Source organism: Pygocentrus nattereri, chromosome 10 (genome assembly GCF_015220715.1).
Source record: "Pygocentrus nattereri isolate fPygNat1 chromosome 10, fPygNat1.pri, whole genome shotgun sequence".
Lineage (NCBI taxonomy): Eukaryota > Metazoa > Chordata > Actinopteri > Characiformes > Serrasalmidae > Pygocentrus > Pygocentrus nattereri.
In genome coordinates this window covers 25,260,101-25,287,856 of record NC_051220.1, presented here as the reverse complement: position 1 = coordinate 25,287,856, position 27,756 = coordinate 25,260,101, and the positions used below count along the sequence as shown (strand labels likewise).

Sequence of the window (27,756 nt, the reverse complement as noted above, 5' to 3'; positions counted from 1 at the left end):
TTAAAATTGTTTAGGAAAAGTTATGAATTCTTACTAGCGGGAATCCTTTGTGCTAAAATAGTATTACTTATAGTAAACTTTTTTTGTGATTAGTGATCATACATTTCACTTGTTTAACGTGAATTTCTGACACGAGTAATTCTGTATTAAAAGCTAAAACGACTTTCCTTTGACCTTACATGTGAATCAATGTATCGTTGAAATGGACGTTGGATTCATTGAAACGGGTGGTTCAAAGGAATCGGTTCGGTGAACTGATTCAAACTTTCCATCACTAGTGCGCAGGCACGTCACGAATCCGCAGGCAGCGAGAGATGCTGAGAGGACGGCTCGAAGAACGGGGCATTTACTAAATGTTCACGTCCTGCTTTTCCTCCCACATGCCAGGACGAACAGATGCTCATGATGCTCATGATGGAGCAACTGTCTGCGGTTGCTTGTGGATCGTCAACATGATTTTAAGCGTATTTTGCACCAGTCTTTAACCACACCCGGCCTCGGCGCTTTCTGGATTACAGGGATTTGCAGCTAGCGCGACTCATCGAGGTGGGTAGCAGGCTAGCAGGGAAAGCAACATGGATTCAGATGGCTGAGGATATTAACGTCACTGACAGTACTGTGCCGTTACCATGCAGATGAACGCCTTCTCCAGATATTTTTACAAGGTCGTTTTGTGCTGGTAGCTATCTGAGAGGCTTTTGGTGGCATTTAAGCGCTCTAACGTTGGTAGGTTAAATTTGCTGTGTGCATGTAGCAAATCGTCGCAGAGAGGTTTGCTATGCAACAAGCGGGTTGCTATTGTACTGCAGATCATATTTCGGTTAGTGGGCAGAAGGTTTTAGCTAACCAGGCTGAAGTTGGCTACCTATTCGCCAGCTTATTTTTCGAATTTTCCCGTTCCACCTTAAATGCTATAGCAGTTACATTCGGCACAGTAACTGCTGCACCATTTAAGGTGGAACGTGAGAGCTAGAATAAGACGCTGACTTAAGCGTCGGCAACTTAAACCATTCCCAGTCATGTCACATTAGCAGACCTATTGACAACATTGCGCACATTTACCAGTTCGCGTGTCCATCATCGTTATACCGACATAACTAGCTAGGCATTTCATTTAACCAAGTAAAAAACGACGTTATCTGGTGGTCGCATTCTGAGTAGCAGATTAGCCACCTCTGCTAAAGCGCTCACAGCTATCGTTAATAAAACACACACAATTACGCATCGACTTGAATGTCTATGGGCTCTCTGCTTATCGGTTTACTTTATGTTTCGGTGTTGGTTCTTTAGTCTAGGGCCGCATCCACCGACTGTAGTGAGATATGTGGCTGGCTATGTGGCTAACCGGCTAGCTGCCGCGCAGGGCTCGGGCTCAGTCTCGGGGACAGCAGTTCTCTAAGCCATTTAAATCGAGCTCCTCAGCCACTTCAGTAAAAGCAGCGACACTTTCCGATGTGCATCTAGGTCTTCCCGCGGAAACCACGAACCTTTTCATTGTAAGATACTGATTTATATATGAATATCAAACACACAGTTACAGACGAGCTTCCTTTCCAAACGGTCTCAGCAGGGTTTCAATACGCAAATATGCCCCCTAAAAATATCACGGTTTGCTGTGGGCATCCTGACCATCATCAGACGCTCCAGGTGATCTGACAAACAAAGGAAGTATTTTTGTAAATGGTAATATTAAATAAAATAATTGAAATAAAAAAGATCTTCAGTCGTGTCTCATCAAGGGTTCGCTGTTTTATAAACACTAAAGCACATCTCGGTGGTAAAATCTATTTGTAATGCTTTTTACATTGGCTCCAAAAAGTATTTGGGCATTTATGCTGTACTGTATTAGGTTCACTGTGTTAGGAATCAAAATGTCAAGTTGCATTTATTTCAAACAGACAAACAGACAGCTTGTGTCATCCTTTGACCTTCTTTATGGACATCTGCAGGTTTGCATCAGCAGTGCCTTTGGCCACTTCTGAATTCATGAATGCAGGTTCATTGATAACATTGTAAGAAAAACAGGCCCGGAATTGAACATTTCCACCTCTGTGCTTTACAGTACTCTGCATTTCTCCACACAGAGAGTCCACCATCACCATCAGTGTTGTTATGCTGAAAGTGTAATATCAGAAAAAAAAATTAGATAAACATTTCATAAAGTCACCTAAAGAGGTTAATTAAGGCCTCATATCCTACATATATTTTGTATTTATTTTTTCCCACTGTGGTCCACTAATGATGTTTGAGCAGGTTTATGTAACACAAACAGATGTTATTACTTTTTTGGCCTGTTTCCAACCTCTCACTGTCAGCAATGTCAGCAATTCAAAAAGCAGTCCAGGTTGAAACCTTCTTTATAACTTCAGTGTTAGTGGACTGGGCTAAACTGCTGTAGACTGAATAGTCAGATATATTTGAAGGTGATAGGTTTTGGTGATGCATTTAAACAAGCTGTTTTTGCAGCTTGATTTCTATTTATGGTCTGTATGAACTGTGAAGCGAATGGTATATTTTGAAACTTTAACACTGTTTATGTACTACATCAGACTCTTTTGTTCAAAAACGTTTTTGTGCAATATGTGCAATTTAAAGCTTACCAGTGGCTAAATTGTTTAAAAGTGAAGTGTCCAAATAATTTTTGGGGCCACTGTAAAAGCAAAACAGTATAATTTATCTATATCATGCTGTCCAAAATGAAGAAAATGACCAGATAAGATGACACAGGACCTGAGATGCAGGTTTGAGAGGAAAAGTGAATTGAAAATTGCTGAAGAATCACTCTGTCTGATAGTGTGTATCTAATTTAAATAATGTGTCTGAGGTAATGCGGAATGTTTGCCTGCTGTAATGTTTTTTTTTTGTGCGCTAAAACTGTCAGTTTGCTGACAGTGCATTTTGTAAATATTTACTCAAAGTAAAATTGTTCGCACAATTAACTATTTTTTTTCTGTAGCAGAGCTATAGATGTAATGTTGTGTTACCACACACATCGCAGTGCCAAAGTACATTACACTCCTGCGTATGTATGAAGTCACTGTTATCCTAATATTTCTTGGCCTTTGCTACCAATTTTAAGAAATGAGCCAGAGAGAGAGAGAGAGAGAGAGAGAGAGAGAGAGCATGAATGAGAGTTTAAAAAAAAGACTCTTAGAAAGTGCTCTAATGTCTTGAAATGATTCAGTGCTTTGACGTCAAACAGAAAAACAAAACAAGCTGTTCAGAACAATTGAGCCCTGTTCTCTCTCACTCACTCACTCTCTTGTCTGTCTGTCTCTTTTTCTAGTACTGAATTGTCAGTAATATGATGTGTGTTTTTACAGTCAGTGTTTCTTTTATTGATTTGTATGAGAAGGCGTGTTGGTTTGGAGTGGCTTGCAGGACTGTATGTGCTTCAGCTTTAAAGGTCAGTGATTTGCAGATTCTTGCCGCAGTTGATGTTTTGTGAGAGTATGTGTTTGTTAGATGTACTGCATTTGAGACATTATTAGCAGTGAAAGAGTGAACATGCTGCTTGTATGGGACAGCTGCAGGCGGCAGACAGGGCAGCTGCAGCTCAGACTCAACAGAGACTCCTCTTTCATCCATCAGCTCCACTTTATTGCTCAGATGGCATGCTGGCTCAGGCTTCTTCTGTATCCACTACGGCCATGTTTTCTCCACTGCAGATCAGTGTGTGTTTAAATCTGTGTTTCTCAACCTGCTCCTCAGGGCTAATATGGTCCACATTTTTTCTTCATCCTTAAGTGTTGCAAGTTGGACCATCTGAGCGGCTCTGAGGACCAGGTTGGGAACCACTGATTTAACTCATACGTTATTTAGCTCTGTTTTGTAAGTTGCTAAGAAGCTTGTGTAAAAGGTCGGCTTTTACTGTGCAACTTGACAGGTGTTTTTGTCAGTTATTTGTCTGTGGTTCTGCAGTATTTGATTTCAGTTCATTGAGGATCTCAGAGATCTTAGTCTCGTGTAAAAATTCATCATTTGGAGCCCAAAGAAATTGTCACTTAAATTTAGAGAGCATCAAGATGGAAGAAAATCAACATTCTAACAATATAGATTAAATTAAAGAAGGCTAACAAATTAGCTTTCTTCACATTAGTGTTAGCTGGCTATAGAAAGTTGGCTATAGTTTTGAAGAACTCTGGGTTGTTTGCTGTTCTGGCTCAGGAAACTGACAAAATGGCAAAACTATTCCTTCCATAAACTCCATCATTAGAATCTCCCATAGTTACTGTATACTGCATAAAAAGATGCATTGCAATATTTTAGAATAGAATTTACAACCATTTGTCACTGTGTTTGCACACTGTGAAATTAGACCTCTGCATTTAACCCATCCGTGCAGTGAAACACTGACATACATGCACACTAGTGAACACACACGCTAGGGGGCAGTGAGCACACTTGCCCGGAGCAGTGGGCAGCCCTATCCACGGCGCCTGGGGAGCATTTGGGGGTTAGGTGCCTTGCTCAAGGGCACTTCAGTCGTGGACCGGCAACCTTTCGGTCACAGGGCTGGTTCACTAACCTCCAGCCCATGACTGCCCCCATAGGTTTATATGATCATAACAAAATGACCAAATACTGAGAATCAAAAATTACAGTTTATATTGCTTCATATTACAGTTGCAATGAACATTCCAATATACTGAAAACACATTACTGAACACCTAATATGAAGTGGTTAAAGATTGATTAGCATCTACATTCATCCATACACGCAATGTGGTTACTCAGGCTGCTCACAGCACAGTAAAACGTTTTGGTTAGAGGCTTATCTGAATATTGCAGAGACTGGTGTCGCAATTAAAGGAGTAATTCACTGAATAATCATATTTACACAACATTCACTTTATCCTAAATATAATCATTCAGCAAAGACATGTTTGATGTCTTGACTCACTGATTAGCAATGGGTAATTTTCTGGATCTTCTGTGACTTTATATTGTTATTATTTAGTGTCATTATGTTTGTATTTTAATGCTGCAGCTGTTATAGTAATACTCTTATTTCTTTGTATTTAAAAGTTTTGCTTGGAATCACAGGGTTTAAAAAGCTGAACAGTAAAAACAACAGATCAAATTTTGATTTCCAATGGTTGAGACCAAATTGTGTTTGGGGGGGGGTGAATACTCTAGGCCAACTTCTAACTGCTATATAAAAGGTAAAATATGTGTTATATCTCTGTGTTACAGGATTCAAATATAGAATAGGCTAGAATACAACCTCATTGTCCAACTTCAGAAATACTTCTTTGTTCTTCATCTGTCATAGTACAACAGGTACAAGCATTCTTGATAAACAACATATCTTTTCAACATATCTTTTCTATCAACATATAAACAACATGTCTTTTACAAGCTTCAGATGTCCATGTTTAATTTGGAACACTTGCATCAATGCTGTTAACCCTAACATACTAAAAGAGACCCTTATAAGCACTAGCAGAAATTAGCATTATCATAGAGGTGTTTTTTGCTTCTTTATCAACACCGCAAAACTAAAGAATCAAGCTTTGGGCACCAAATCACTTCAGGCCAATTAACTACATTTGGGGTAAAGGGGAAACTGTGTGACTGATTTTTCAGTGAACTGTTTCTTTAAGAAATTATATATTGACCAGCCCTACTGGATGATGACAGCCTTAAGATTAATAATTGAATAATAGGCCAAGACTTTAGGGGTTTAGATTGACTAACTGTGTTTCTGTTGATATTTGTGCTTGTTAGGAGGGCCCTAATGCCATGCCCAAGCCCTAGCTGCTGGACTTAAGGGCAGAAGTGGGAGCAGTCCAGAGTCAGGATGAGTGGAGGGCTGGAGCAAGCTGACATCCTGTCTGCAGCCGTGTTCGTCAAGGAACGATGGAAAGTGGTGAGTGGCTGTGCACTGTTGTAGTTCACTGTCTATGAATGTAAATGTAATAATTTAGTTGAACTTCTTTCACAGCACACCAGAGTTAAGCTCAGCCTACACTAGATGATTTTTTGCCCAGTTTGAACCCCACTTTACCCCTTCTGACAAATCTGAAGTGATTTTCCAGGTCAGGATCTCCATCAGAAGCAATTAACAGCTTAGATGATTTGGTAGTGTAAGAAGACCTTTGATATTTTCCAACATGTTTAATTTTTTTAACGCTTTTGTAAAGTTTCATGAGTGCAAAGAGTCATGTGGTGTGAGATGGTCAGCGATGTACTCTATGAGTGATTCAAGCAGCAGCCATTGAGAGCACTAGCAGAATGAAGGAAAAAGGGCAAAGACTGATGCATGTGCAGTGGACCACCAAGACAGAGGAGCTAGCTCTCACTGTGATATCAGTGTTTCTCAACCACATCTTCAGTTTGCGTTATAACTGTAGAGCTACTCCCTCTGGGAGGTTGATTTCTTGTTCATAGCTGAAACTTGTCATGTTATACTCTGTCTTTGCCATGTCATTTTCTGTCTGCACCCTCATAAAAAAAGACAAGAAATTCTGGCTTTAACTTTGTCTTGCTGTCTGTGTGAGAAATCTGTTAGTTTTAAAAATCATGTAGCATGCACACAGTTTAACAGAGTTAACTTAAACGTACACTTACATTTTTAAATCATCTTTAGTAAGTACATCAGTTTTACAACAGGATATCAAATTGTATTATAATAATTGTAGAAATAACAGTAACTGTATAACAAGTCTCATGAGTAATAACTGAACGGTAAGGCTTAATGTTATTCATCCTTATTAGAGATCCTTTCCTTTAGTTTTCCTAATGTCAGAGAGGAAGACCAAATATTTCTGTTAAAAAAAAGTAAAATAATACTTGTCTCTATCATATTTATTGAATATAATCATCATGTGTTTGCAGGTATTGCATTAGCAGCCTGATTTATTTTATTATTATTCAATTTTGTTTGGAAACAGAAGGATTAAATTCTTGAAATGGCCAGCAGAAAATTATACAGTAATAATTTTTTTCTCTTTGATTTCTTGGTAGCTACAGCCAAGTGTGCTCATTGTGGATTAATCACAGATTAACCTAACATAATTAGCAATTGATGGCAGAATCAAACAATCACATTTTTACAAATTTAACAAGAAAAAAAATCATTCTAGGCTTTCTTGAAGTCCTAGATTCATCACTGGCTGTCAATATGAGCCGTGGTCTAACAAGGTTTCAGTCTGATTTTAGAAATGGAAAATAGTCACAGCTCTATGTCAGGGCTCTTTACTGAAGGAGTCATTGTTGCATACAAGTTAAAATATATTTTAATGTACATATTACAAGCTTGAGATGTCCACGTTTAATCTAGAATGGGTGAAAAATGTTAATGTAAATTGCAGTTATCTTAGTACTAACATACTACTAGAAACCCATAGGGGTGCTAGCAGAACTTAGCTTGATTAAAGAGACTGCTTATTCTTTTATGGCCTGATCCCAAGACCTAGCTTTAGCAGTCATAGCTCACGAACTGCCTGATGTAATATGTTTCCAGTCTGTATACAAATAATTAGGTCACAAAGCTTAAGTTGTCAGCACAACAGTTTCTTCTATTATAGCTCTAATGTATTGTTTTGCTTGATGAAAGCTAGTAATGACTCACATTGCTGTTCACAGTGCTGTGGGTATGTATGTATGTGTGTGTGTGTGTATGAGAGCTCGCGGTGACAGGCTGTGTTCTACACCACAGTACATCTTTGTATGAATAGTGCACAATGACAAGCAGTGACCCTGTCCCCACACTGTGGTCAGGTTGTGGTGTGAGGTCAGCACTGCATGGTTTCCTGAGGTAGTATGTTGCATAAGCACTGCAGTGATATGGTCAGTGCTAATCCCCAGAGCACAGCTCCCACTGGGCCTGGACCAGAAGGGTGGAGGGTTGGCAGGAAATACGTTTGCATGGCTGTTTGAGTGTGTTAGTCGTATAGCGGCACATAAATGCAATGACAAAAATAAGCTGAACCTAGTTATATAAGAGCACCAAATAAAGGTTAAAGGACCGTTAAAGTGTTAAATTTTATAAGGCAGAGATTTTGCTATAAATGCTGTGTATAAACCAGTTTCACTCCTCAGCAAAAAGCAGCAAAATGATTCAGTGCCTTACTCATCGGACCCATTTTTTATGTCATTTTCTCTTTTTTCTTTAGCTAAAGAAAATCGGTGGCGGGGGCTTTGGAGAGATCTACGAGGCGCTGGACCTGCTGACCCGGGTCAGTGTTGCACTTAAAGTGGAGTCAGCTCAGCAACCAAAGCAAGTGTTAAAGATGGAGGTGGCTGTGCTGAAAAAACTACAGGGTGAGTAATGTTCTACATTATCACTGTATATTTAAAAAGTGTGGGTATGCTTCTTTGGTATATATATAGTAGGGAGTGTGAGAGAGGTTATCTAAATCTTTGTCAGTCAGTCATGATTTTCGTTATCATTATTACAGAGTGTATTTTCTTTTGTGTATTTTTGTGTGCATTTGGGTCTGTGAGGGGTATTGAAACCTAACTCTGCTGATATTCCTCACTGGGCAAAGTGTAGGTGATCTAGTGAAAAAGAGCTTTTGTTTTTTTTTTTTGGAACCTTCATCTGCTTCACCTCCATCTGCCCCCGCCTGAACCCTCCCCCCCACCCCCTGTTCTCCCTCCTATGTCTCCTTTCTCTCTCTCCTTTCTCTCTCTCTCTTCTCTATGCTTAGTGGAAAATCAATGTGTATGGATCATGTTTGCTTTGTAATGGCCTGGCCTTCGAAGCTGTGTGGTTCTGTTGCTTCCTGAGGGAAAAGGAGTGTAACTGGAGCTCTACCCACTTTACAAGCCTGTTTCTCAGCAAGAGAGACATTACCAAAACACAGAGAGTGAAACATCTCATGGCGATGGATAAAACAAAGAAAACCTGCAGTCTTTCTTCCAATGAATCAGTCATTTCAAGAAGATGTGTAAAAAGACATAAAAGAAGAGGAATGAAAAATAGGTAGAGCTTAAGCTGAACTGAGCTAGAGCAATATGTTTGAGATTGAGAGAGCAAGAGCGAGGGAGGAAAGGAAAGGAAGTGTGTGTCCTGGTTGTGGGGATGAGGCCTGACCGGTTTCCCTGTGCAATCCCCAGAGAACAGAACCACTCTGAACATTTCCATAGATCTCTATGAGCCTGGAGGGAAACAAGTCCACAGTCACGAGAAGGAAATGTATACAAGTTGGCATTACTTTGCAAGTGTGACAGAATTATGCAGAGAAAATAAATATTTTACTACTTTGTTTAATTGTACAAGCATCATGTTTGAGCACTCCTTTATCCTTTTGTTTTTTTCCCTCTTCAGGTAAGGACCATGTGTGCCGCTTTGTGGGATGTGGTCGCAATGACCGCTTCAACTATGTTGTCATGGAGCTTCAGGTATGGTCTTCTAAATCTTTATTCTTTATACGGTTGCCCTGTCCTCCAGACCCAGATTAAGCAAAACCTAGATTAAATAGGATTTTTAATGGTGAAACACCATTGCGGCACTGCAGATTAGCCCAAGACAAGATTTATATCCAAGGAGTCAGCCCTAAATGTGATCTTAGATCTGTACTATTATTGTAGTATTATTGTACCATGTGGTACAAAATAGTGACCTACCACTTGCAGCAAAAATTGATTAGAGCTTTAGGGACTTCAACGAATTCAGTGAACAAATATATCCGAAAACCATGACACTGTGAATTCAGTTATGCAACATGTGATCTTATCTCGAGCTCCTGGGTGTTTCTAGGGTCGTAATTTGGCGGATCTGAGGAGAAGTATGAACCGTGGAACGTTTACGGTCAGCACCACACTCAGATTGGGACGGCAGATACTGGAAGCCATTGAGAGCATCCACTCTGTTGGCTTCCTACATCGAGACATCAAACCAGTAAGCCAGCACAGCTCTCTGACAGCCTGATGTTCAACTGAGAGCATGAAACTGTTTACCTACAGACAGTCCTCGGATATTAACAGTAAAAGTACCGTAAACCTTGCCATGTCATAGCAGGTTTTTTTCCTTTCTTTTTTTCGTTTCAGTCCAACTTTGCCATGGGCCGTTTCCCTAGCACTTGTCGGACCTGCTACATGCTGGACTTCGGTTTGGCACGCCAGTTCACTAACTCATGCCAGGAAGTCAGACCGGTCAGTGCCCCTGCTGCTCTCTTTTACTGTTTGTGAGTGACTGCTGTGTGAGTGTGTCGTTTTGTGTCAGCTGTGGATATGAACCAGACAGTGTGACCCTGCTCATATTTTCTTAAGCATCTGTCTGTTCTGATCACAATGTAAATCCCTTTACCACTGCCATTTCCATGTGTCTTGACTGTGACCTCATGAGATCAGATTTCATGACTCCAGGAGGGATACCATGCACATTTTCTTTGTCAGTCTTGCTCTGTTTGTTGTCACAAAACAGTGTCCCACAAGTTTTTGTTCGTGTACATGTACAGATTTTTAAACAGAGGTGGACGAAGTACACAAATCATGTACTTGAGTTAAAGTAGAGATACCCAAGGTAAAATACTACTGCAGTAAAAGTAGAAGTCCTTACTCTAGACCTCAACTTGAGTAAAAGTACAAAATGTACTTAAGTATCGAAAGTAAAAGTACTAAAAGATTAATTATGACTCTAATGTCCTGTTATCATATTTATAACAAGACTCGCTTCATGAACTCATTTTAAGTGAAAATCCTCCAGTGTCTCTCTTGGTAAACCAGTCTTTTAATAGAACGTCATTAATTAGTGATGCTGACGTCTATTAAAATGATCATAAGCACAAAACACTGAAGGCAAATAGTTTCCATCAGGGAGAACCGAATAGCTCTGAAATCACTTTTTACAAACAAGCCAAGTTTAAGATTACTTTGTAACTTCGTTACAAGTTGAATAAAAACTGGCTTTAAACTCAGGTTCACAAAGAAGTTTTCCTTTACTGTGTTGATCTGTAGGTCTCTGTTCATAAACATAAACTAACCAAAAATAATTTACTATAAAATGAAAGTGGTTGTATGAATTCAGAAAAAAAGAAACATGCCAGTCACGACTGTATATGTGTACATATTTCTATATTGTGGTCTATTTACAAAGTTAGGTTAGTTCATCATTTAGGGACGTATGTGCTCCCAAATTTTTACGCTGCTGCACTAATGTTGAACCGTGTGCTTGCACTGGGTTGGTATGATCAACAGGTCAAAACAAGCTCAGAATAAAGTGACCGCTGTGCCCTGATTGGTGTTCTTGCTTTGCACTTCTTTTGTTTTGACATTTTACGTTTTTTATACACACAAAAACCAAAAGGAACAACAGATTTCTCAAAATGTAGTGGAGGAAAAAGTCAGATATTTGACTTTTAAATGTACTGGAGTGAAAGTAAAAAGTTGCCCAAAATGGAAATACTTAAGTAAAGTACACATACACAAAAAACTACTTAAGTACAGTAACAAATTACATTTACTTAGTTACTGTCCACCACTGCTTTTAAACAAACTTTAGATTGTGCGGACTGCTAACAGAACTTATAAACAAACAGGAGAGGAGACGATTGAAGAAGCTGCTTCAAGCAGCCACTGTCATCTCCTCTGTGAGGATACAGTTGTTTATATAGTCCCTCAATGTTGTCAGGGAGGCATCAGGATACTTAAGTGCACTGCAAATGTTATTTATGCCTAGTTCTTGCTGGTACTTAATGCTGTCCACTTTTGATCTGATCACCCAGGCAGTATGTTGATGCCAGGCATAACTTGCTAAATGGTTTATAACTAGAAGTGGGCAATATAACCAGGACCAGATCATCAAATTAAAGGCCCTTGGGCACAAATGTCTGTAGGACTCCTGCCTGGCTACCTTTTTGCTGGTCAGTGCATTTTCTATAATATCGCAGAGGGTTACATGAGGCCTGTGCAGCACCTCAATGGCAGCATGCCAACCATGGTGTTGGGTGCATGTTACCACTGTAAATACCAGTTAGCGTAAAGTAAGTAAGTGTGCTAGCCTAATTTAATGTTTATTATTCAACATTTATTCATTATTGTGCAGAAGGCACTGCGTTGACATGTCCTGGTTGCATAAAGATAATATGCCATGAAATGAGGTTGTAGCCCATTGCTGACAGCAATCCCAGATGTCATCCTGCATACACTCTATATAGAGGTAAAAACGAAACAAAACAATACCAAGATTTTGCACACATTAACAAGAACACCGGTTAACAAAAACTCACTGGCCAACACAATGCTTCCTTATGAAACATGCGTCCGTTCTTCACAAGTGCGACATTTATACCAGTGAAAACAACTAAGCCGAATTAAAACCGGACGGCTGAAGTGTACATAACCAAGATGAAGGTAAAGCATTTGTCCGGTTTGTGTATTGTGTATCTTCAAGGCACTTTTACAGAAATGCTGGCTTGCTGCTTTAAAAAAAAAAAAATAAAAATAAAAAATAAAAAAATAACTAAAAGCTTGACCCTGGCAATGGCAGATAGTGAAATGGTTGCTAAGCAGTGATCAGAAGAGAAAATGAAGTGGATGTACAGCAAAGACATGGAGTTGACCATGATTGGCCATAACACAATGAAAAGATGGCTTATAAAGGGTCCCCTAGTGGCTTGTGCCCACAGAACTCAAGGGATGATCCAGGCCTGAATATAACATGATACATTTTATTATTGTGCTTCTCTAAGCATAATGTGGATATTGTCAATAATTACAGAACACTGAACAACTAAATGTTTTATTAAAAAGACAACATAATTAATCGAGTTTATTTGAAATGAATGAAGTAAAGCATATGAAAAATCATTGTGCCACATAAAATAAAATTCAGAAAATCTAAATCATTGTGCCAAGAGTTTTTGATGGCTGTTTTAAAATGTGGCACTGTGTGCATTGTGTATATGTCAGAATGCCACGTTACATATTGTCTGTTATCCAAATCTTTAAAAACATTTTAATATGATATTTTGCCAGGTTGGTCAACTCTACACTATATGACATGCTGTTATCTACTACATTACATTTTTACATACATTACATTTTTAAAGAACATACTAGCCATGCTGAAGTCTTTTCTTTACATTTGTCAGATCCCTTTCATTTATTAAAAAAAAAAATTCAATTTTTTCTCATTTTCTAAGTTCCTAAGTTCTCCATGTACTTGGCTTGCAATGTAATGTTCTCATCTTCTATTTGTTAGCCTCGTCCTGTGGCAGGGTTTAGGGGTACAGTACGATATGCTTCCATCAATGCTCATAAGAACAAGGTATGTACATTTTCTTTATCACTTTATTGTTAGTTTGATGCCAGTTGGCTTGAAAAGATTATGGCTGACTTCTTTTTGCCTCTCTTCTATAAAATACAAAGTTCTGTTGCATGAGAAGTCCCTGAAAGGGCAATACTTTTCTATCACTTGCGCTATATGTGATTTCTCAGTTGTTCTCCTCCATTGTAGTCTCCTAACTTAATAGCTGTGCAAATAAATTGACTGTAGTGGTTAAGTGTGATTTTGATATTGCAGGAAATGGGCAGACATGATGACCTGTGGTCTCTGTTCTACATGCTGGTGGAGTTCTTGGTTGGTCAGCTGCCTTGGAGAAAAATCAAGGACAAGGTGGGTGCTGCATAGAAATGTGCACCAGAATCCCTTTAAAGCACATTTACATTTGAATATGATTTGTATTTTTACTCATTAGGAACAAGTGGGGAAGCTGAAAGAGACTTACGACCATCGCCTCATGCTGAAGCATTTGCCCCCAGAGTTTAATGTCTTCCTGGAACACATTAGCAGCTTAGATTACTTTACCAAACCAGACTATCAGGTGACATATTTTTGAGTCATACATGTATGTTCTAACCTTGTATGTTCTAACCTTGTATGTTCTATTTATTTACACATATGAAGCTTTGTGATGTTCTTTTGTGCTGTTTTATGAATGGAATACTGTTTTTTCTCAGAATGTGTGACTAGTGTCTTTGTCTCTGTTGTAGCTTTTGATGGCGGTTTTTGAGAACAGTATGAAAACCTATAATGTAGTGGAGAATGACCCATACGATTGGGAGAGGACAGGCACAGATGGCTCTCTGAGCATGAATACCGCCGCCAACACGCCTCAGCACCACACACGCCTCACGCCAGCCCACATGGGGTAAGTAGTACCCCTTTAGCGTTGGTAGTTCAAGCAAACTTAATGCTAATAATAGAAAATAATGGATAATATGACAATGTTGTCATTTAGGATCATGCTTACTAATGTTTAATTTCTTTTTAGCCTCATTAGCAGTGCTTGTCTTTAATGTTTGTGATAGTTAAAGTGTGGAAGCCGTTTCATGTCAGATGGAGAAGAAAACATCACCTAAGCTTTTTTTCTGTTTCTCTGTTTCTGTGAGTAATATGTCAGAATGTTAGTGTCTTCAAATAGCAGCTTATTTTTGCTAAATATTGACTTGGGTTACTAAAATAACGACTTAACTTACCAATATATTGACCAATATATTGACATACTTAAAATAGTGACTTAATATCTTGTAATAATGGTTTATTGTCCCAAAGTACTCATTTGCTTTCTTTTCTTAAAATGTTTTTTGGTGATAAGCTTCCATTACTTGTTAGCCTGATTAGCCCTCATAGCACCAGTGCAAAACTAAAGCAGCAAACCTCAGACATCACACATGTCAGCTATATTGAGAATAAGGGGAAATGCATTTAGATTTTTTGCCATATCACTTAAAAAAATACCGTTTTTAATTAATACAATTTGTGGTGTGCCTGTTGTAAGTGATATGGTTTGCTCTCTTTCAGCATGGCCAATGCCTCTCTTTTGCCTGGAGATCTTCTGAAGGAGAACACGGATGAAGTCCTGCAGGATGAACAGCTGAGTGATGGAGACAATAACCCTGCTCCAGAGCACCTGCCAGACTCTCCCAGGTTGCCTGTGAGAAACCAGGAAGCTGAGGTGTGGGAGGATTTGAACCGCAATCGCATCACTGGTTGGAAGGTGCCAGCTCCACAGAAAACTACTTAAGTCTAGGTGGTTGCACATATTACTTCTGCTGTTGACTTTTTTGGATTCATGTGTTTTCTCTACTGTGTACTTGTAGGGGCCCACAGAAGAGGAACACAGTAACCGAGGCAGTCCGAGCCCTCACGCCGGCCCCAGCCTGGGCTCTCCTGTGCGGGTGCGTTCTGAGGTGATGCCCTCAGATAAAGATGCTCCTCTCCTAAGGAAACTGCGTAACATCCACAGCTTTGAGCTGGAGAAGAGACTAACTTTAGAGCCCAAGCCCAATACAGAGAGGTTTGTGGAGGCATGGTGAGTCTTTATAGTGCCCCTGTGTACACAGTAATCCCATTTAATGCACTGAGGCCCTAACAACAGAGGATAAGTGCAACAATGCAATACTTTTACAGAGCTTCAGAATAACAAATAATCCAGCTTTTATTTCCAGGTTGTAAAGTGTTTTAGCTTTTGTCAAAACATACAACCCCAATGCCAAAAAAGTTGGGATGCTGTACAGAAACTGAAACTGAAGACTTTTATTGTTTTTTGTAAAATATTTGCCCATTTTTAATTTGATGCCAACAACACATACCAAAAAAGCTGGGACGGGGGCCTGTTCACCGCTGTGTTTCATCACCTCTTCAGCACTCTGTAAGCGTTTGGGAACTGAGGAGGTGCTGCGGTAGTTCTGAAAGTGAAATGTTTTCTGTTCTTGTTTGATACAGGATTTCATCTGCTCACCAGTTTCAGGGGCTCATTTGTCATATTTTTCATTTCTTATTGTGCCAAATGTTGTCAGTGGCTTACTAGTGGATTGTGGTATTTTCAATGAACCTAGAAGTTTGCATGGTTATGCTTGGTACATCACATGTAGTGGTGTGTAATTTTACTGGGCATTTTAAAGCAATTGCAAGCTTAGCATGTTTTACTCAAAATGAATTGTCTTTTCTAACTTTTCAGTCTGGTTTCCAAGAAAAAACTAGTGCTATATCTGCTACTACACATGTTTTAAATGATATACTTAACTTTTTCTGTCTATGGTATTATTTTCTACTCTTAAAAAATCTGCAAAATATTGAGTTTACACACAGTGCTACTAGATGAGTTCAGAATTATCTGTCTGGCAAAAATAAATGAGACCCGTTACAAGTAACTAAAGGTGTTCCTCGGGGCTTAGTCCTTAGATGGATTTTCTTTAAAATATACCTAAATGATGTCGCCACATCCATTGCAGGCTACAAAATGCATCATTGTGCAAGTGACACTGTTGTGTATTGTTCTAGCAGTGGAAAAATTGCAGTGCCCTTTTAATGCCTTCAAACAGCCTTTTATAACCATATACTAGTTTTAAGTGCAGGAAAAAAATGAGATCATGTTTTTCCAGAGCTTCTAACATTGTTTTCAGTACTATGAAAATCAGAACCTTAAAAGGATCCAACACCAAAGAGTAACTGAATATAAGTACCTTGGCTTACTCAACAGTTGTACTTTTATGCCATATTGATAACCTCACAGGCAAATTGAGACAAAAACTTTGATTCCTGTATCAACACAAAATGTGTTTATTTATGCGCACTAGGAAAAGGATTGTTGAAGCGACATTAATGTCTATTCTTTATTATGATGATGAAATTTATGTATGTGCATCTGCTCCTATAGATACAATCTATCAGACTCCTGTAGTACTCATTATTGCTTACTTCAAGAAAAGTGGCTTGGTCCTCTCTGGCTGTACATCAGGAAACAAACTGGCTTTTGTTTATTTACAAAGCACTCATTGGCCATATGTCATCACGTAGCTATGCTTACTGTAAATAACAAAAATTCTCACTCTAGTGACTGGACTACACTTCAGGAGCAGAGAGTTTTTATTGAACTGGCAAAATTTGCCTTCATCTGCAGTGTTGACACAAGCTTGAATTTTTTTTGTTTTATTTGGTCTTAGTTCCTATTTTATTTAATTTAATTTTTATTTATATATATATATATATATATATATATATATATATATATATATATATATATATATATATATATATATATATATAATATTCTTTCTATGTGTTGTAGTGGTGCAGGGAAGCAAGCATCTGGTTTGGCACAGAAGAAGGAGGGTGATGTGGGTGGGGTCCAGGCTATTCGAAGTGAGCGAGTGTGGCACTACGATGAGGAGCTTCTTTCCTCACCTAAACCTGCCTCCCCTGGCTCTCCAGAGCAAGGCGACGGTGCAGCCAGCAGTGGCTTTGTGGCCCTTAACCTGAGCTCAGGCCGGCAAGATGTGGACTCTCGTGACTGGGTGATGGTGGAGCGCGCCTCTGATCTGCAGGACTTCCGTGAGGCGGCTGGCAGCAGCCCTGGACCTGAAGCTAAACTGACCAGCAGTCCGTCAGAGGAGCCGGAGGAAGAGCCTGAGGTGCTGCAGCCAATGGCTGAGTCTCCAGACAAGGAAAGAACCAACCTCAGCCCTGCACAGGCTGACCTTTTAGCTCTTGGGGCTTCATCACTGGCCCCTCCCAGAGTGGAGAGGCTGGAACTGAGTGTGGGGCCTGCAGGTGGTCTGCCCCTAGTCTCCCCCACCAGCCCTGCTGAAGCACTGGCCGAGGGGGCTCTCACACAGGTAAATTTCCTTATTCACTTCAAGCCATCCACAGTGGTATGGACGCTCATTCCAACCAGATAGAGGAAAAGGTGATGTCTGGCAACAGTATGTCAAAATTTTGGATTTGAATCATATGGACGTTTCTCACAATTTTGATGTAGACCCTCAAAATACAGACAAATTTTTTAAACATTGACTTAGTATCTTGAAATATTGTCTTAGTATCTCAAAAACGTATTATCTCCAAATAAATAAAATAGAAAAATAAAAGCTTAACATTTATGTTTAACTGGTCATTATGTGGTGGGAATGGGCTTCCTTACTGTAAAGGTTTGAGAGCATAACCATCAGAAACTTATGCAGGCATGTGTGCTGTGCTGCTTTGCTTGACTGCTTGCCTGTTTGTGCCTCTAATAGAAGCTTTGATATTTGTGGAAAAAGATTGAGTTACTGAACCCCCTGTGTTTTGATGAACATCTGGAATGTCTAACCGAACCCTCTGATTTTAATGGCCTTCTTATGTGAAGTATTTAGGCCAGCATTCTATTTGTCTCTCTGTTCTAGCAGAGTTTTCCATGCAGTAACTCCTAACAGCTGTGTTACTTCTGCTCCCAAGAAGTGCTAAACTGTACTAAAACACAAAATGTCTCACTACACACACATTATCAGGCCCAGCAGGCTGCTGCTGCTCTCAAAGGGCTGCTCACACGTCAGCTGTGCTAATGAGAGCTCATCTTCAGCCTGTGTGATGTAAGCTTGCAGTAGTGAGCTCACCTGATCACAGGCACAACGTGTTACCTGAGCCAATGTCCTCATCGGCCAGGTCAAACCACAGTGTGAGAGAGGAGCTCCCTCATGCTCCTTAGGCAGCCTTATTTTAGCTGCACGTGTGCAGTAGCTTGGTAACTGTTAGAGGCACACACTCCATAGTAGGGCTGGTATTGCCGAAAGGCTTGTAATTTAATAAAGGGCTAGATTAATCATTTTTATATCAAACTCACAAACTATAGCCTACAAGTTCAAAGTGGGTAATTCTAACCTGATAACCTGGAGTATGTAAACTGCATTGTACATGAGTTAGATCCATCAGAATCAATTAAACACCCACATAATGCATACATGATAACCACAAGTAACTGGTAGTCTGAGGCACTACATTCAGTGTTCAAGGCAGAAGATATTTTTTTTCTTTTTTTTTTTTTTTGCCCAAAAACCAGCGTGGACCTTTTATTATTATAGTTAATAATGACAATTTAAATTGCAATCATAATATTCCTCTATAAAATTGCAATTAGATAATTTGCCCACATTGTTTGGCCCTGATTCAGTACTCATTAAATGTAATTACATGTATAATAATTCAGTACATCAAGATATATCTTGATGATGTAAGCAGTCAGTCACTATAGCATACAGTTTTTAGGATGTGTATTTTTATCCTTGATTTTTATCTTTATTTATTGATTAGAAGTTACCTTTTTGGTGAATTGGTAAAGATTTAGAATTTGGATGAAGGACATCCCACACCAACTCACTTAGAGAATGTCCGGTCAAGTTGTAGATATCCATTAAAAAAGCAAAACCTACAGTTTGGTTCTTCCAGCTGTACAACAATCCAAAGCTATGTGAACCCATGGTGTAAACTATTTACATTCAGAAATGAATATTTCGCACACATGCTCTAAATGTAGGAATACTACATAAAGTTCAATCATTTTGTAAGCAACTAAATTTTTTAAATTATTAACTAAAAATCTGCTTGGAGCACAGTTTTTTAGTTTTTTTTTCTCTTTTTTATGAAGCTCTATGACATGACTGGACAGTGCCTTTGGTTGAACGATCCATAATGATAATGCATATTTTAAAGTCTCCTCTTGGTCTTTTTTACTGTAAGGAAAAGAGCTTGATGGACACAAGCGTGACTAAATTTTTAATGAACCCTTTTAAAAGGCTACCCAGTATTTTCCAGTAGTTTCCAGCATTATCATTTGAAAAACTATGGATGGTTCATTTTTCAGTAGTCCATTTTTCAACAATTATTGATCATCAGTATAATCAGAATATCAGTCTATTATGACAACCCTGATAACACTACCCTGCAGCTCTTTTTGTATATCTGTAGTGAGAAAACTTATTTTCTACAAATAGGTTTCTCCCACAGAACACACTAACCTGTTTCTCCCCTGCTCATCTACTTCCTGTCCTACATACACCTTTCACTACCCACCAATACCTAACTTATCCCCTTTTCCTCTCACTTCTTATCCACTTCCTGCCTCACTTCTCTCCTCACCTCCTCTCCCAGCTCCCCACCTCCCCCCCGTCTCTGCCTGAGGAGGTGTTAGTCCGGACCAGCAGCCCGCTACTGCTGCGCTCCCCCAGTCCTCACACCGTCCCTGCCACGCTGTCGGACCCCCTGCAACAGCGCTCTCCGCCGGCCCTGCGCCGCAGCCAGTCCGCAGACCACCACCATCACTACCCTTCCTCCTCCTCTTCCTCGTGCCACGCATCCCAGCCCCGCTCCGCCCGCTCTCCTGGCCACAGGAAGCTGCCGGCCATCCCACCAGGTGCCGCCCACACAAAGTTCCCTTCAGTCATACGCATCACCCGTGCCCAACTGCAGCAGGTGAATACCCCTTTCCCGCTGTCCAACCACCACCCCTTCACACGCTCACGTCACACTTTGGTTCTCTCCCCTCGTCCTGGATCCAACTCTAACTTTATCAGTTTTTGGACCTGGTGCACTGTTGCTTTTGTTTTCCTGTTTTCTGGAGGGCTCTTTTTCCTTGTGAATCCCCAAGAATACCTGTGCATGTTCAGATGTAGTACTTTGTCAAGCTCAAGTGTTCTTATCAGAGCAGATGAGGCATGTGAAAAGGGATAGAGGAACTGGAGGTGCTGCAGTGTTTTAACTGTAACTGATAAAAATAATAAGTCATATCAAATATGATTAAAAATAGTATTTTATATAGGCATGTGTTGATAGAAAAATGTAATATCACAGTGATTTTTTTTTTTTTTTTGGATTGTCTTAATAAGCATCATGTCTTTGGTTTGCTGTAGATTTTATTATTTTGGTTGATCTTTGTTATTATTATATAGCAATGCCAGTGCTGCTCCGCATCTCGAAAAAATCAGCAGTAAATTGTGAAAATTGCACCTTGTTTGACTGTGATTGGTTTTCAGTGTGTCCACAATAACAACGTAGTGTGTGTTAAATATCATGGGATATCTTATCATTGAATTGCAGCACATGTCTAGTATAACAGTACGTACTATAAAGGATCATTCAAACCATTGTGTGCTGCTTGTAAGATTTAAGTATAATTTCAGCACCCCCAGCCTGCAAATTCCTTTTAAGTCTAGTCTAGCGCAATTTTAAAATCACTTAACTGTCCAGTTAGCTGTCTGCTTTGGTCTTTACGTTGTGGTGTATGGTGTCTGTTTTTGGTTTGATCATTACATTTATATTATGGTTTATTTTGCTTATGGAATCATAGTCCAGTGTGTTTTTCTGTGCAGTCATGAAGCTCCATATCCAGACTGAGTTTAGTGTCTGGGCCATATATGTTGCTGAAATAATTTAAGTAACAAACAGTGTACTAATACTTTTCTTCCACTTTGTTCAGTCAGCAGCATGCATGTTTACTCTCATTCACTCTCTGTCTCTCTGTCTCTCTCAGCTGACAGCTCAGCGTCCCTCTGTGTTATCCTCACAATCAGCGTCTGACAGTGCACCACAATGCCCCCTGCTGGAGAGACATGACAATGGCAATGCCCTGCCACAAGACATTACAGTAGACATCCGCTCCCCTCAGGAGCAACCTCGCTCCCATCCCGTCAGCCCCTCCAGTGCTGGGGCAGCACCACTGACAAATGGGGATAAACCTTTACAAGTGCCCAGCCCAGTGCCAAGCCTGGAAAGCCCACCCCACTCACCCCAAAGTCACGTGCTAATGAATGGTCACTCTCCTCCTACAGACACCCCTCAAGAAGATCATCTGTGTGAGATAAAGGACCCCGACAAGGACTACAGCTACCCTGATGGTCCTACAAAACCCAACCAGCGCCCCCCACTGGAAGAGAACGGATCTTCGCTTCCTGCTCAAACCGGTAGCCCAGCCTCCAGCCGCCGGATCAGCCGCATCCCTGTGCTGGAACCATCTAGTCTGCTGCCAGATGTGCCTCCAGGCTCTGCTAAAGAGAAGCTTATGCAGAAGAGAGCTCAGCACTTACCCACCTCGCCCTGTGCTTCACCCTCACTCTCTTCAGACAGGCGGGCCATCCTAGCAGCTGTCCAGCGCGACCCCCTCTCTTCTGCCTCTGACCGCTCTCAGGATGACGAGTCCCTCCCAGGCTCACGTTCGGACCGGCAGGGAGACGACGCCCCCTCACTCTCCTCCTCTTCTAGCCCACTGTCGCGCAAGAGTAAGATCCCCCGACCTGTGGTCCCCACTTCATCCCAGGAGGCACAGGCTAGTCAATTCTTGCCCCACCCCCCACCTGGCAAACCACCCATTCGCCCGGTAGTGGATGGCAGGTAAAGACTGCATGCTTTACAGTTATTTGATGGAAGTGTCTGGTGATGCACTTGCTTCAACTGCATTGAGTTGTTAAGGAATCTCAAACATACTTGTTTACAGATGATAAAATATTATGGTATGACATTTGTGTTTTTCTATAAAAAGTGAACAAATGAAGTCTATTTGAGAAACAAATGGTACATTTGATTGAATAGTAATTTAAAACTACCGTGATGTTGTGCCACAATAAAAATCACACATTTACCTCAAACCATGTTGTTAAAAAACATAAATATTCTTGCCTAAGGCTGATAACAGTATGTTGTATCAGACTGTATGATACACTGATGTCTATAAAAATGCAAGCAGGGATGCACTGATGTAGAAATTCTGTGTCTTTGTAGGTCCCAACCATTTCCCCAACATTTTAAGAATTTTACTTCAGATTGAAAATGTTACCAAGCACTCTAAAAACATATGAAAAAAGGTGTCTGTCCCTTCAGCATAAATCATATCAGCTGTGCCCATTCTATTAAGTCTGGATAGTGTCTGAAACTGAATTAATTTTCCTTTAACGCCTCTAATATTTCTGCCTATGATTAACAGGATTCTCACCCCCACATCTTCAATATTACAACCCACCTACTTTTGCCATATTGTTTTATTGTCACATGTATCCCTCATTAACTAATTATTCTATAGAATACAGACCATTTGTTAGCTTCATGCTGCAGATTTAAATATTCAGTTGAAAGGTTACTTTCTCTGACATTAAATTTACTCTGAATATAATGCCTTATTTGTAAGTATTTCCAAATCTCCACAATTATATTTCTTTATAAAATTGGGATAGGATGTTAATAACCTATTTTCATACAAATCACTAACAATATTTACCCCTTTTAGATTGACATTGTTTTCAGTACAATGTTTGTTTACCTAAGTGAGGGATATGCTTAAAATCTGATATTTTAAATGCTTTATGAATTTTATCCAGACATATCTTAAGTGAGACAATATAGGATTTGAATTAACCTGGTTTGCTGCGTGTTGTCCGAGGATGTCCAAGGGATGATATGGTAAGGCCAGGCTTTGCTCTATAGATATCCGTTTTAACATGGAATCATGTTAAACATGTTTAGCCAACTTAGCTATGTCAAATGATGAGTCTTACATTCTTACATCAGATAGTATTACTTTAATTCTAAGTTGCTAGAGTGATGCTGGCACATTGTCAAGAAATCTCTTATTTAGGCTTGATTATTGTTTCTATTACTTTCTACCTAGGCTAGCGTAAAACTAACAAAACAGACTTTAGACACCAGACAGGCCTTGGCCGATCATCAGATTTGGGGAAGAGAGACAAAAGTCACTGAACTATTCCTTCAAACTGATTACTGAATTAATTTATGGTTTGTACATGTAAAACTCTTTATCATAGTCCTTTTTGTTTTAATTATTCTGTTCTCCACAGGCTACGTCGATACCGGTTTCGTGCCGGTAGCACCAGTGACTCAGACCTGCTGACCTGTCTGGCTCAGCTGATGCAGAGCAGCTCGGGCCGTGCCTCCTCCCCACGTGGCTCACAGCCCACGGGCCCCAGGCTGGTGTGTGTCGGCCACTCAGCCACTCCTCACCATCACCACCACCATCACCACCACCAGCGCAGCTCCAGCGCCTCTCCCCGCAGCTGCTCGTCCCTGCAGCGCTCCGGCAGCTCCTCACCATCCCGCCATGAGCCCCGCCCCGCCTGCACAGGACGCAGCCGCTCACCCCCCAGCTGCTCTGGCTCTCCACCTATGCGGCGCATGCACACCCACACCCCCCTGCATTCGCCCCGAGCCAAAGCCTGCGGCCGCGAGCCCAAATGCTCCAGCAAGCTGAGCAGATAGTTAGCCATCCCCTTCCAAACACCGCCCCTGACAAAGCTCCACTCGCTCAAATCACCAGCGGACCAGCACAGGAGATAGAAGCTAGTGGGATCTGGAGCAATGGATCCTTGTGCTTGCTCTCGCTCCAGTAACAGTATAGTTTAAAAACAATATACAGTACTGTGCAAAAATCATAGGCCACTAAGTAAACTAAATTTATAGTTTATAAAATTATTTATCAGGGGAAAAAAGCTTTTGTTTGCTAAGAATAAACAGAATAAATAAAACAAACAAACATTTATATGATAAATTGCCAGTGTGTTAGCATAACAATGTGCAAACAGCTAGTCAATACTTCATTAAAAGCATGTAATTTCACTTAGTTGGTTAAATGTAACAAATACTTTATGATGAATCCAGGCAGTGGTTGAGGTGCATCGAGGAGAACTGCTACGCTTGTAACCAACTTACAAGACACCAATAACTTTTTGAAAAGTTTGTGTTACTTTTTGTTGTATTAATCTTTATTTATATTAATGCTGATGTTATATAATGGTTTGAATGAACAAAAACACTCTTTTCCCAGATTTCCCAGTTTTGGCCATTCTAAGACTTTTGCACAGTAATGTAATCCATATACAGTACCCTGTCTTACTACAGTGTTCGACTCATTAGTTTTGATGCCGCTTCCTGTGTGCCATTTAAGTTAGAGCAGTGGTTCTCAGTTTAGGACCCCTGTCCCACATGTTTTAGTGTCTTTCCTGTTCTAAAGGCAGTGTGGTATGGCATGGTACTATTACTACAAACACAGAACATTCATACTCTGAATGAGTACCTATTGTATGTCCATGTTCCATTGCTTTGCAGAAACATGAATGTAGACAGGATACTGTGGAGGTCACATAATTTGTCAAACAAAAGTAGCGTTGACAGTTAATACAGACATCAGTAGCAACTGTGAAGAAGCTTTACATTCTGATATGCTTTACCTTTTAATTCAGCATTGGGTTTTACGTAAATGTCACACCAATTCTGACTAGCTAGTGGTTTTTTTTTTTCTTTTTCTTTTTTAATGGCAGTCATCCAATCCAAGATTGTGTTTGACCAACCAGTGGTCTACACAACTTCTAGCACCACCCGTATTGTAGTCTTTGTACCCCAGCAAGAAAAGTAAGTACATTCAGCTTGAGTATGGCAGTGAAAATGCCAAAAAATGTAAGATCACAGATTTATAACCATACCGTGTTGTACTGCACTGCCCAGTGGAATAACGTCTCAACACATCTACTTCAACTCAGGGCTTGTTTATTAGCTTATTAGTTGGATCAGGTGTATTAGAGCAGAGAAAACACCAAAATGCCCAGCTGCCAGTTTCAATACCAGTTTTAACATGCCCTCGTCTACTTGGCCTTACCATTTCCCCTCAGAAGAATCCCAGATGGCATCTTAAGGACTGTTTCATTATTTCATTAGCTAAAGCAAAGGATGCTAGATGAGGCCTCTGAGGGATGAGGGATTGAGTGAACACAATTTTCAGCTTCAGCAACAGAACGTTCTCAAAAATCATTCAAATCTGATGCATTTTTATTTTCAGATAAAGCTGTTTATATGCCATATCAGTAAACTACTTTAAAATGCTATATATTTCAAACAATAGCATTTGAGTTGCTGAACTCTAGTTTAAAAATTATTCCATCTGTTATACATAATTGCTGATGCAACTTCATGACTTTACTCTGCTAACTTGCTAGTTAGCACACTAAAGGCTGCACTGGTTAATAGCCAGGCAAAGCAGCAAATTTATGTTTGCTATGTTCAGACTTCTCAAAAAAAAAAAAGGGGTTCTATTACAAATTTTTCATGGCTAGCTGATTAGCACACAGAGGCTAACTTAGCCGATGGTCAGTACATCCAGATTAAAAGATCTGCTCCTCGCTGTACTCTCTTCACTTTTTGGTTTGATTGGCCACTTATGTAACATAGGAGTGACAAACTTTCTGAGTCAAAGTTGGGAAGGGCATCTTAAAAAGTGTTGAAACAGGACCCAGGATTGGGACCCACTGAGTTAGACAATAAGAAAGAATCACATCTCTCAGCTTTCTTCCCTCCATTCTACCGGCAGCACTCTATTCTCAAGATGTTGGCCTTTTTAGAACAGTAAGGAAATGCCTGCTGTTGATGCTATAGGTTCTTATTGAAATGGCCAGTTTTTACATTTTTTTTTCAGGTGAGTTGTTGTAGTTTTAGTCATTTTTATTTTCACCTCATCATTTCATGCAACTAGAGCATTGAAACAGATGTTTGTGTGTTCATGAGGTGCATGGGGATTGTGTATTTGCATTGAGCTCTGTACAACCTGTAATATAGTATTTATTAAGATATTTATTTGGGCTTGAACGCATATTGCAGTGGCAGGTACACTGACAGATCGGTGGAACTCTAGAATTTGTTGATGCCATCGTTCTCTCTTTTCTATTTCCTTTTGTGTCCATGCTCTTTGTAGCCCTTAGTGGAGGCGTTTTGTAGATAGTTGAGTGAAACTTGTGGAGTGTTAGTGTGAGGACCAGCCTTGTGATTTGTTTAACAAGAAATAGCAGTCAATGATACAATCATTACAAGTGTATGATGCACTTCTGTATGTGCCTAAGGAGGTGTTAATTTGGGTGGTGGATAAGGAAAGTTCAAACTTTTGCAATCATCGTGATGGTGAGAAATTTGTTATTTACTTCTTTTCCCCCTCACTCTCTCTGTCTCTCTCTCTCATGCTACACTTCACTTAATGTTGAACGGTACAAACCAACACTCGCCTGCATGCACACATCTGCACGCAGTATTCATATAAGCATTAACACCTTTTGGTTGATCCGCCTTGCACCCATAAGCTCCTTGCATGGTGAACCCTCTGAGTTCATGACCAGAGGTGTGTCTGCCCTCTGGGCACACCAGGCACCATCTGTACGCATATGCCGAATGTTCAAAGGGAATGTTTTATCTTTTTTTGCACACAGCACTGTTGGAATTGGAAAGTCATCTTTTATTCAAGATGAAAAGAAAAGAACATGTTGGTTTACACTCAACTTGTGGGTAATGTGATTCTAAAATGCTTTGATCAAATTTTAAAAACAAAAGCAAGTGCTCTGGACTACAGGTCTTTTTATTTTTGTGGAATGCCTAGAATTCCAGAGCATGAGTTCCTTGATCTTGCTGAAAGACGGTTTTTACTATGTGATCACTACAGTGATCACACTACAGTGATACTATCGTATCACTACAGTCATTTAAAGTGATTGTAAGGCAGAAAATTAAATTACTCGAATGCACTTCTTTTATAGATAACAGTATAACATGTTATAATCCCCTTTTTTATTTGAGATTACTTAAAATCTCAAGGCAGTCTGAAGCAAGAGATGATTTAAGCAAACAATTCCAGAACGTATAAGAGATATAAACTCAAGTAATGAAAGTAAAATTTTCAGATTCAGTATTATACAGTGGTGTCTTAATTTGGTATATTTGTTGCTTCTGCAAAAATAAGGAGTGTCTGAAATGTGCCTTACATTACATTACGTCCTCAACAGCAGAGAGCTCAACAGTTGGTTATCCAAGGCAATGAATTCTGTTATTTTAGTTATACTTTGCACTGTCGCACTGTCATTTGACATTTTTCAATCATTTCAAAAACTGTGGCTACACTTTTCTTTAGACTTTTGTTTTTTCTGTGTAGTATAGTGAGGTATACATTTCAAGTGGTGAAACACCTGTAATGGAGATGTACCTCATCTTGATACTCGGTGAGGAACAATTTAAAA

General features: G+C 39.9%; 1 protein-coding gene across 2 annotated transcripts; it reads left to right on the top strand.

The window, feature by feature from the left end:
- The first annotated feature begins 297 nt into the window (after positions 1–297).
- Positions 298–26,031, top strand: ttbk2a (tau tubulin kinase 2a). Of its 2 annotated transcripts, XM_037542129.1 has the most exons (16): positions 298–546; positions 5,731–5,872; positions 8,121–8,268; positions 9,278–9,351; positions 9,710–9,850; positions 10,000–10,104; positions 13,154–13,219; positions 13,475–13,567; positions 13,650–13,775; positions 13,945–14,102; positions 14,756–14,951; positions 15,055–15,266; positions 17,025–17,571; positions 19,859–20,179; positions 21,237–22,093; positions 23,551–26,031. In XM_037542129.1, the coding sequence occupies exons 2-16, from the start codon at positions 5,804–5,806 to the stop codon at positions 23,966–23,968; spliced, it is 3,531 nt and encodes a 1,176-aa protein (XP_037398026.1). In that variant the 5' UTR covers positions 298–546; positions 5,731–5,803; the 3' UTR covers positions 23,969–26,031. The 2 variants fall into 2 exon arrangements, with proteins under 2 accessions (XP_037398026.1, XP_037398027.1); XM_037542130.1 differs by lacking the exon at positions 19,859–20,179.
- Positions 26,032–27,756: the final 1,725 nt, after the last annotated feature.

What these genes read in the sequence shown, in the direction of transcription:
- ttbk2a (XM_037542129.1), top strand. Translation starts at nt 5,804, where the DNA reads ATGAGTGGAGGGCTGGAGCAAGCTGACATCCTGTCTGCAGCCGTGTTC. An exon ending in TGTGCTGAAAAAACTACAGG is followed by an intron (nt 8,269 to 9,277) that starts GTGAGTAATGTT and finishes TTCCCTCTTCAG; the next exon opens with GTAAGGACCATGTGTGCCGC. An exon ending in TACATCGAGACATCAAACCA is followed by an intron (nt 9,851 to 9,999) that starts GTAAGCCAGCAC and finishes TTTTCGTTTCAG; the next exon opens with TCCAACTTTGCCATGGGCCG.